This window comes from Castanea sativa, chromosome 1, assembly GCF_040712315.1.
Source record: "Castanea sativa cultivar Marrone di Chiusa Pesio chromosome 1, ASM4071231v1".
Lineage (NCBI taxonomy): Eukaryota > Viridiplantae > Streptophyta > Magnoliopsida > Fagales > Fagaceae > Castanea > Castanea sativa.
This window is the reverse complement of record NC_134013.1, coordinates 70306650-70316685: the sequence shown is the minus strand read 5'-3', so window position 1 is coordinate 70316685 and position 10036 is coordinate 70306650. Positions and strand designations below refer to the sequence as shown.

At 34.4% G+C, this 10036-nt stretch overlaps 1 protein-coding gene across 1 annotated transcript; it reads left to right on the top strand.

Annotated features, from left to right (window-relative positions):
- The first annotated feature begins 471 nt into the window (after window positions 1–471).
- LOC142641585 (ABC transporter B family member 15-like) lies at window positions 472–9922 on the top strand. Its single transcript, XM_075816074.1, has 7 exons — window positions 472–846; window positions 945–999; window positions 1101–1279; window positions 1397–1854; window positions 2105–2645; window positions 5472–6368; window positions 8248–9922. Exons 1-7 carry the CDS (start codon window positions 601–603, stop codon window positions 9634–9636), a joined length of 3765 nt encoding a protein of 1254 aa, XP_075672189.1. The 5' UTR covers window positions 472–600; the 3' UTR covers window positions 9637–9922.
- Window positions 9923–10036: the final 114 nt, after the last annotated feature.

The following is a 10036-nucleotide window of genomic DNA, read 5'->3' as shown; positions in this document are numbered from 1 at the left end:
AAAAAATTTGAAGGGCAAAGATGAACTTTAGGGCTGAAAATTGAAAGTCGGGTGGAAGCAATATTTTAGAAATTTTTTTGAGTGTACTGCCTAAGATGTACGTATAAACACATGCCCTATCGTGGCGCTAGATTCTGTGAATGAACTAAAACAGGAAAGCAACATAGACCACTAAACAATTTTTTATGAAGAAAGCGGTTTAATAAAAATTGTCCCGGATACCCACTGATCGTCATTAATGACGCTAATTGCGAAGAGAGCCAGCATTTAAAGTCAACCATGATCGTGTCTCTCAGAACAAGTTAATCTCCATTCCTAACTTTTATTATACTGGACCTGTCCACATGCAGTATTAATTACTGGCTGACCTGACCACCACTTCTTTGGTCCACCTATTCTGGCTTTATTCACACGCACACACCTATATATATGCGATCTTATTAATTTCAGCTCATAACCAAGTAATGTAAAGGTTCAGGCTTTAACTTTAAAAGCCCATATTTATATATCTTGGAACTAATTAAAGAGGAGTGGTTTGGGATTTGAGAATCTTTACTACTATTGTTCTTTTAGTTTCCCAATAAAAGATTATTGGGAAACATGGAACAAGAAAAAAGCAGTGTGGTCACGATGAAGAAGAATAGTAGGAGGGGTTCTTTAAGCTCCATGTTCATGCATGCCGATGGTGTGGACTTGTTGTTGATGATTTTTGGGTTCTTTGGGTCCGTTGGTGATGGGCTTCTTACGCCTTTGGTGTTGTTTATCACTAGCCACTTGATGAACAATATTGGCACTGGCTCTTCAGCGGTTTCTTTATCAGACAGCTTTTTGAATAACATCAATAAGGTTCTCTCTCTCTCTCTCTCTCTCTCTCTCACGTGGATACACGCATGCACACAACAGAAAAACAAAATCTAACTGGGTTTGGTTTTTGTGGGTGACAGAATGCATTGGCTCTAGTGTACTTGGCTTGTGGGTCATTTGTAGCTTGTTTCCTAGGTGGGTTTCACTGTGATAATTTTTTTTTTGTTTGAATTTATCATATATTAAATTGTGATTGGTTATGAATGTTTTTGATTTTTTTTGATTTTTTTTTTCAGAGGGGTATTGTTGGACAAGAACAGGTGAGAGACAAGCTGCAAGAATGAGAGCTAGATATTTGAAAGCAGTGCTAAGGCAAGATGTGGGTTACTTTGATTTGCATGTGACAAGCACATCCGAGGTCATCACAAGTGTCTCTAATGACAGCCTTGTAATCCAAGATGTTCTAGGCGAAAAGGTCTTTGATTAAATTCCAAGTCCTACTATAATTTTTATAAACTTATTTTAAGACTAAGACTTAGTGTTTTTTTATTTTTTTTTTAATTAATTAATTTTTTTTTTTTTATATTATTAGGTTCCGAACTTTGTGATGAATGCGTCTATGTTCTTTGGAAGCTACATAGCAGCGTTCTTATTGCTATGGAGATTAGCTATTGTGGGGTTTCCTTTTATTGTGCTTTTGGTAATACCTGGTTTGATGTATGGGAGGACTCTAACTGGACTGGCTAGGAAGATCAGGGAAGAGTATAATCAAGCTGGTACAGTAGCTGAGCAAGCAGTATCTTCTATTAGAACCGTCTATGCCTTTGTTGGTGAAAGCAAGACAATAGAAACATTCTCTTCAGCTTTACAAGGGTCAGTTGAGTTGGGATTAAGGCAAGGCTTGGCTAAAGGCTTGGCCATAGGAAGCAACGGTATTGTATTTGCTATTTGGTCTTTCATGGCTTACTATGGTAGCAGACTTGTTATGTACCATAACGCCAAAGGTGGAACTGTTTTCGTTGTTGGCGCTGCCATTGCCGTTGGTGGATTGTAAGAATACACGAACTTTTTAGCTTATTTGTTCATATATAACTTTTTAAAACTTAAGATATTAGTACGATTCAACTAAGTATAACTTAACTTTTTAACTTATCTATTTATGTATTTCTTTTGAAAGTTTTATGTTATTTAATCCAAACTGTACGAATGCATGGTAAATATGACAAAAAATTATATGATTTTTTCTTCAAATTTTAATTTAAGTGTGACATATTTTGTTTGTGATTGTCTTGTTGAATAGGGCATTTGGTTCTGGATTATCCAACTTGAAGTACTTTTCTGAAGCATCTGCAGCAGGAGAACGCATAATGGAAGTAATAAAAAGGGTCCCTAAGATTGATTCTGACAACATGGAAGGTGAAATTATAGAGAATGTTTCAGGCAACGTGGAATTCAAGCATGTAGAATTCTCATATCCTTCAAGGCCCGAGAGCATTATCTTCAAAGACTTCTGCTTAGAGATTCCAGCAGGAAAAACTGTGGCCTTAGTGGGTGGGAGTGGCTCAGGAAAGTCCACTGTGATATCACTGCTGCAGAGGTTTTATGACCCACTTTCCGGAGACATACTTCTTGATGGGGTTGCCATTAATAAGTTACAGCTCAAGTGGCTAAGGTCACAGATGGGCTTGGTGAGCCAAGAGCCTGCACTGTTTGCAACCACAATTAAGGAAAACATACTCTTTGGTAAAGAAAATGCTACAATGGAAGAGATTGAAGAGGCTGCCAAAGCTTCTAATGCTCATAATTTCATTAGTCAGCTGCCTCAGGGATATGATACACAGGTTAGTTCTGCTTATTTGTCAGAGCTTACCCATTTTGACATTATTATCATCATTGTTAATGTCTTCTTCTGTACCAATCGTCCTAGCTTGCCCATTTTGACATTATTTATTTATTTTTCTGTTTGTTGGTAGTTATCAACATAGGTTATAACATCTAGAATTATTACCCACTATGCATATGCTATGACAAATGTAATTTAAAGTTTTAAACCAATTTTATTCAATGCCAAAAGCCTCGTAACTGAATTAGCATCTCCTCATGTAAAAGTGCTTGGAGATCTAAGGAGGAAAGAGTTTGAACTGCAAGGCTAGCAGCACGTTGTAATTATTTTTTTTAAAAAAAATCTTATTCAAAGGGCACAACTCATGAAAAGCAAGATATCTAGTAAATTTGTAAAGAAAATATTAAAGTCATCATTATTTATCTCTTTTTTTTTTATTAAAAAAATTTAAATACTGTGAATATGAGTGATGTCTCATCAATAACATTAAATGAAGTTTTAAATTATTTTTTTGTGTGTTAAAATTGACTAATGATGCTAGAGATGCTTATAATTGTTATTGCATAGTATTTATAATGAGTATCACTAGTCACAAAAGAGATTATTTTAAACAATCATTTATTATTTTATTGAAATTCAATCATCACATTTTTGTCAATTTGTGAAAATTTTGTAATGTCTTAATTATTTTCAAAATAAACTAATCAATTTACATAGTTTGTAATAAAATTTATAATGATTTTTTATTGTTTCATATTCAATAGTGTCCACACTTTTTTACATTTATATCCATATTATTTTATATCATGCGTAAAATGTAGACAATTGATGTGAAAATGTAGAGATCGTGTTGAACAATACTTGCCTCTATAATAGGCAAGACTTCCCTTTTGTGGACGAGTGCAAGATCGGACATAAGACAATATGGTGTCCCCTCAAGTGCTCAAAACCACTTAAGGGAAGCCAAACCATTTGTAATTGCGCTCTATATGGGACAAACAAACAAACTGATGTAATTCAGAGCTTGCCCATTTCGACATTATTTATTTATTTTTCTGTTTGTTGGTAGTTATCAACATATAATTTATAACATCTAGAATTATTATTTTGTGCCCCACTATGCATATACTATTTGACAAATATAATTTAAAGTTTTAAACCAATTTTATTCGAAGGAGGTGGTATACCATGCATCAGATGCATGTTTCCTCCATGTGAGAGGGAAGAAACAAGCATCTGATGCATGATGTATTTTCTCTATCTAAATGACACAGCTCATGAGCACCAAGATATTCCAGATAATCCATAAAGAAAATATCAAAGCTATCATTATTTATCTCTTTTTTTATTATTTAAAAAAAATTAAAATTGTGAATAAGAGTGATGTCTCATCAATAACATACTAATTGAAGTTTTAAATTATTTTTCATGTGTTAAAATTGACTAATGATGCTAGAGATGCTTATAATTGTTATTGCATAGTATTTACAATGACGTATCACTAGTCACGAAAGGCATTATTCTAGACAATTATTTATTATGTTATTGAAATCCAACCATTACATTTTCATCCATTTATGAAATTTATATAGTAAAATTTGCAATATCTTCAATTATTTTCAAAACTAACCAATCAATTTACATCTTTTGTAATAAAATTTATAATGAGTTTTTTTTTTTTTACATTATATCCATATTATTTTATATCATGCGTAAAATGTGAAGATTTAATATGAAAATGTAGAGGTCATGTGAAATAATATTTAATTACCTTTATAATAGGCAAGGCTTCCCTTTTGTGGACTACAGTGCAAGGTGGGAGGACACTCTGGTGTCCCCTCAAGTGCTCAAAACCACTTAAAGGAAGCCAAATCATTTGTAATTGCGTTCTAGTTGGGACAAACAAAAAAAAAAACTGATGTAATTCTTGCGAAAGACTATTTTCAGTCTTTTGTACCTAAGAACTTCAAAATAATTATGACCACTGATGAAAAAGGCTGGTAATTAAAAGGATAAAAATGACCTAACAACAGATCATTTATAAGAATGTTTTCACTCACTCGAGTGGGTGTGACATTGAAAGGGAAAGAATATGATCAAGGAATCGTTGAAAATTACAGTAAAAATAAAGGATCAAGAGCAGGATCCTAATCCAAAAGAAAAAACAGAATAGTTAAAAGGAAGACATAGAACATGTCAGTGGATTTAATTATTTGTGGGCTATTATTCCTCCACTAGCTATATGAGTAGTAGTACATCATAGAGTGGCATGAGAGACTTCCTCAATGTTTCCTACTATGATTGTCTTCCTAATAAACTGTTTACCGTTGAGTAAGTGGAGCTAGTACTATACCATTACTACCCAACACAAGTTTTTATTAATAGAGTTGGCAAAACATCACAAATAATTATTAATAAATCCATGATACAAAAATTTTCACTATTCTTTTAAGTAGTTGTTGATGTAACTTCTTGTAATTGACACAAAAAAAAAAAAAAAAAAAAGTATATGTGAGCTTATATGAAAGTGACTTAACTGCAATCATAACTTAGGATATTAGTCTAATGGTACTAACACTCTTTGGAATATACGGTATCTGGGGTTTGAACCTGCCTCACCTCTTTCCCTATTTACCTAGTTAGTGCCTGTTTGCTTTTAACATATCAATGAATCAACAAAGTGCTCATGAGGAACATCTAGAAATAAAAACTTGTTGATTTAATATATAAGTTGTGACAAGAGAGTTGTCTTAAATATTACTCCATATCTATGGTGTTTCCTCAGTATATATAGCTAATGAAAAATGATAAAATACATGAACAGGTTGGTGAGAGAGGTGTTCAAATGTCAGGAGGACAAAAGCAAAGAATAGCCATTGCACGAGCAATAATCAAGAAACCAAGAATCCTACTCCTAGACGAGGCCACAAGTGCACTAGACTCAGAATCCGAACGAGTTGTCCAAGAAGCTCTTGACAAGGCCTCAGTTGGGCGCACCACAATCGTCATTGCTCACCGATTATCTACCATTCGAAATGCCGATGTGATTGCTGTTGTCCAAAACGGCCAAGTCATGGAAACAGGTTCCCACAACGAGTTAATCGAAAACGAACATGGCCTTTACACCTCACTTGTACACCTTCAACAGAGAGAACCAGAAGAGAACACTCATGCTTCATCTTCTATATCAAGCATGGATATCAACAACACAAGCAGTCGTAGACTCTCTGTAGTGAGTAGGTCAAGTTCAGCTAACTCAATAGCTGGGCCAAGCCGTGGTGGTTCACTAGGTGATCAAGAAGATGGAATAGTAGAAGATAAAAATTTCCCAGTTCCATCTTTTCGAAGATTGTTGGCTTTGAATCTCCCAGAGTGGAAACAAGCTAGCTTAGGTTGTTTAGCTGCTACAGTGTTTGGTGCGGTTCAACCATTGTATGCATTTGCGATGGGGTCAATGATATCAGTGTATTTTTTGACAAGTCATCAGGAGATTAAGGATAAGACAAGGATTTACTCACTGTGTTTTCTTGGGTTGGCTGTGTTATCGATGGTTGTTAATATTACACAGCATTATAATTTTGCTTACATGGGAGAGTACTTGACCAAGAGGATAAGGGAAAGGATGCTTTCAAAGATTCTCACTTTTGAAGTTGGTTGGTTTGATCAGGATGAGAATTCAAGTGGTGCCATTTGCTCTAGACTTGCCAAAGATGCCAATGTGGTACGTATGCTTCTCTACTATATAAAAATTATGTGGTTTTGATGATGACAGAAGCTAATCTTGACAAAAAATGATTAATTAAAATATAATTAACAAATTAGCAAACACTAGGGAATTATGCCTGCAACTAATCTTGACACAAAAAATGATTAATAAATAATAATAAAAACACTAGTGAATGATGCCAATAACTAATCTTGACAAAAAAAGAAAAGAAAAGAGAAATTAATAGTTAATAAACAAACACTAGTGAATGATGAGTTTGGAAGTTCTTGACATGATTATAAAATCCTCTTTTAAGTATCATGGGGCATGGAATTCTTAACTAAAATCTTATCTATCTATTTTGAAATTTGTTGATTATATTTTATCATATTGTTAATCTTTAAACAAAAATTGATTTTTTAATTTTTTTTAATTTTTAAATTAACGATGAAATGATATTAAAATAAATTGATAGAATTTTGGGACACCCTATGAAGAATGAACATCTTAATCCCCTCTATCCCATTTTAATAAACACTATATAGGAGAGAGGTTGTTGTAGAACAATTTATGAGCATGAGCTTTGTTAATATTCTTTGTATAGTTTCCAAAAATAAAGAATTTGCCAAGTTATTGAGATAGTGAGCTCTTGCGGTTGTGAATCTTGTGATGCTCCTTTGTTCTACCATAGAAGAACCAAATTACACAAGAGTCCAATAGTTTAGCCCTAATTGATAGCAGTATAAAATATCTGATATTCATCAAAAAAGTATAAAATATCTGATATTCCAACTTTAAGTCTACTCTAATGTGAAAGTTTGGAAGCCATCTTTAGGTTAAGTGGAGGTTAGGTGGGAGGTCTTGTGGCTCATTAAAATTATGTTCTCCTTAAGAAAGAGTCATTGCTTTTTTACTTTTCTTTTTTTCTTTTGTCCTTTTAGAATTGATAAGGAATCATTGGTGAAATTGTAATGAAATGTAATCGGGAGCTTGTCTGTATTCCTGCCGACAATGGACAAAGTCACAAAGCATTAACAATAATCATTGGACAATAACAGCAGTCTAAGTAGTCACTTCAATAATTGGAACAGTTGCTTTTGCCTTAATTATTTATTTAGCTTTGTCAATGCATTGTTTTCAAGAGAAATTAAAAACTATTACTCTATTACTACAACTAATTTAGCTTCTAATCTTTAATTCTTTATGGGGTTAAAGACAAATTTTGTTCTTGTCATGACATAAGTTCGAATATACATTGCATCATAACTGTGCAACCATAACTGAAAACATTAAACTAAGCTAGTTCCCTAATTACGATCTTAATTATTAATAGGCTAGCATTAGTTGAGATTTAGATGGTCCGAGAATGACCCGTTAGCTAATTTGTTACGGTATGAAATATGAATATCAGCTCATATTTAGCCAATGACCTTGTTGGTTTATTAACACCTATTTAGGTATTAGTACCTAAGAGTTGTTGAGGGTCTTTAAGTTCAAAACCAGGGTTAGGGTATACTTAGTACTATATATATTTCTAAACCAAGCTAAAAAATAAAATAAAAATAACAGCTCATAAGTCTAGCCCTATATTGACTAGAGAAAGAATCTATCCATTTGAATTGAATACATTTCTAATTCATTTAAACATTATAATTTTGAAAGTGTATATAGTGTCACATTATTAAAAGTTTTAAATGATGCCGTGTTTTGTACATTATTAGACACTGAAATAAACTCTCAACAATGAGAGGGAGAAGATCCTAAACAAGTAAAGACTAAACATCACCCTAATAAAACCAATTGAAGACAATCATTATAGAACTTGCATATATTGTGACTCTTATATAGCAATTTTTTAGCATACCGAGTGCTAATGCGTGGACTATTTTGGCAGGTGAGATCTTTAGTGGGTGACAGAACAGCCCTTGTTGTACAAACCATCTCAGCTATAGTTGTAGCCTTCACAATGGGCTTGGTAATTGCATGGAGGCTTGCTATTGTCATGATAGCAGTCCAACCACTCATCATAATGTGCTTCTACACAAGGCGTGTACTACTCAAAAACATGTCTCAAAAGGCCGTTAAAGCCCAAAATGAAAGCAGCAAACTCGCTGCTGAAGCTGTTACCAACCTCAGAACTGTCACTGCCTTCTCTTCCCAAGAAAGAATCCTTCAAATGCTTGAAAAAGCCCAAGCAGGCCCGCGCCGTGAGAGCATAAGGCAATCGTGGTTTGCTGGTATTGGGCTAGCTTTGTCTCAAAGCCTCTCAACTGCTAGTTGGGCTTTAGACTTTTGGTATGGTGGGAAGCTTATTGCCAAAGGTTACATCTCAGCTAAAGCTCTCTTTGAGACCTTTATGATTTTGGTAAGTACAGGCCGTGTTATTGCTGATGCTGGAAGTATGACTACAGACCTTGCAAAGGGTTCTGATTCTATTGGGTCAGTCTTTGCTGTTTTGGACCGATACACAAGAATTGAGCCTGAAGACTCAGAAGGGTTCCAGCCTGAAAAAATAACAGGCCATGTTGAAATTCGTGACGTGTACTTTGCATACCCAGCTAGGCCTGATGTGATGATATTCCAAGGCTTCTCAATCAGCATAGAAGCTGGGAAATCAACAGCATTGGTGGGACAAAGTGGATCTGGAAAATCAACCATCATAGGATTAATTGAGAGATTCTATGACCCATTTAAAGGTATGGTGAAAATTGATGGTAAAGATATAAGGTCATACCATTTAAGGTCACTAAGGAAACACATTGCACTTGTTAGCCAAGAACCTACACTATTTTCTGGCACAATTAGGCAAAACATTGCTTATGGAGCATCGGATAAAGTTGATGAAACAGAAATCATTGAGGCAGCTAAGTTAGCCAATGCTCATGATTTTATCTCAGGATTAAAAGAAGGGTATGAAACATCATGCGGGGACAGAGGTGTGCAATTATCTGGGGGTCAGAAGCAACGTATTGCAATAGCCAGGGCTATACTGAAAAACCCATCAGTTTTATTGCTAGACGAGGCAACTAGTGCACTTGATAGTCAATCAGAGAAAGTAGTGCAAGATGCACTGGAGAAAGTCATGGTTGGGAGGACTAGTGTTGTTGTGGCACACAGGTTAAGCACCATCCAAAACTGTGATATGATTGCTGTGTTGGATAAAGGAAAAGTGGTGGAGAAAGGAACCCACTCATCTTTGTTAGCAAAGGGACCCAATGGAGCTTACTTCTCACTAGTTAGTCTCCAAAGGAGAGCACCCCAGAATAGCAACTCATTCAACTAATTAATAATAAGTCGTTTGGAAGTGAATGGGGATTGAAACTAAAGATTTTGGTTGCCATGAAAATAGATTGGATTGGTAAAATTGACCCTACCATATCGAATGGCACTCCATGTTGCATGAGCTCTGAGCTTTTTATTTTAAGTAATGATCTAATCTTTAATCAAGTGTAAAGGTATAGACCTTGCCCGCAGAAGGGGACTATTAATTATTAATTATTTTCCTTTTCAAAATGAAAACCTTGCATCTAGTTAATTTATTCTGCAATGATTTATATCCATATATACAATCTTTGTTTCTTTTCTCGTTAACTTGGAAGCTACTATCTTGAATAAATTAAATCAAAACCTATTTCTCAAAAAAAAAAAAAAAATCAAAACCTGATTAAATTATATATGAAAGT

Excerpts from the sequence above, each read along its gene's own strand:
- LOC142641585 (XM_075816074.1), top strand. The coding sequence starts at position 601 with ATGGAACAAGAAAAAAGCAGTGTGGTCACGATGAAGAAGAATAGTAGG. Across the intron at positions 847-944 it reads TTTTGAATAACATCAATAAG|AATGCATTGGCTCTAGTGTA; the intron begins GTTCTCTCTCTC and ends TGTGGGTGACAG. Across the intron at positions 1,000-1,100 it reads ATTTGTAGCTTGTTTCCTAG|AGGGGTATTGTTGGACAAGA; the intron begins GTGGGTTTCACT and ends TTTTTTTTTCAG.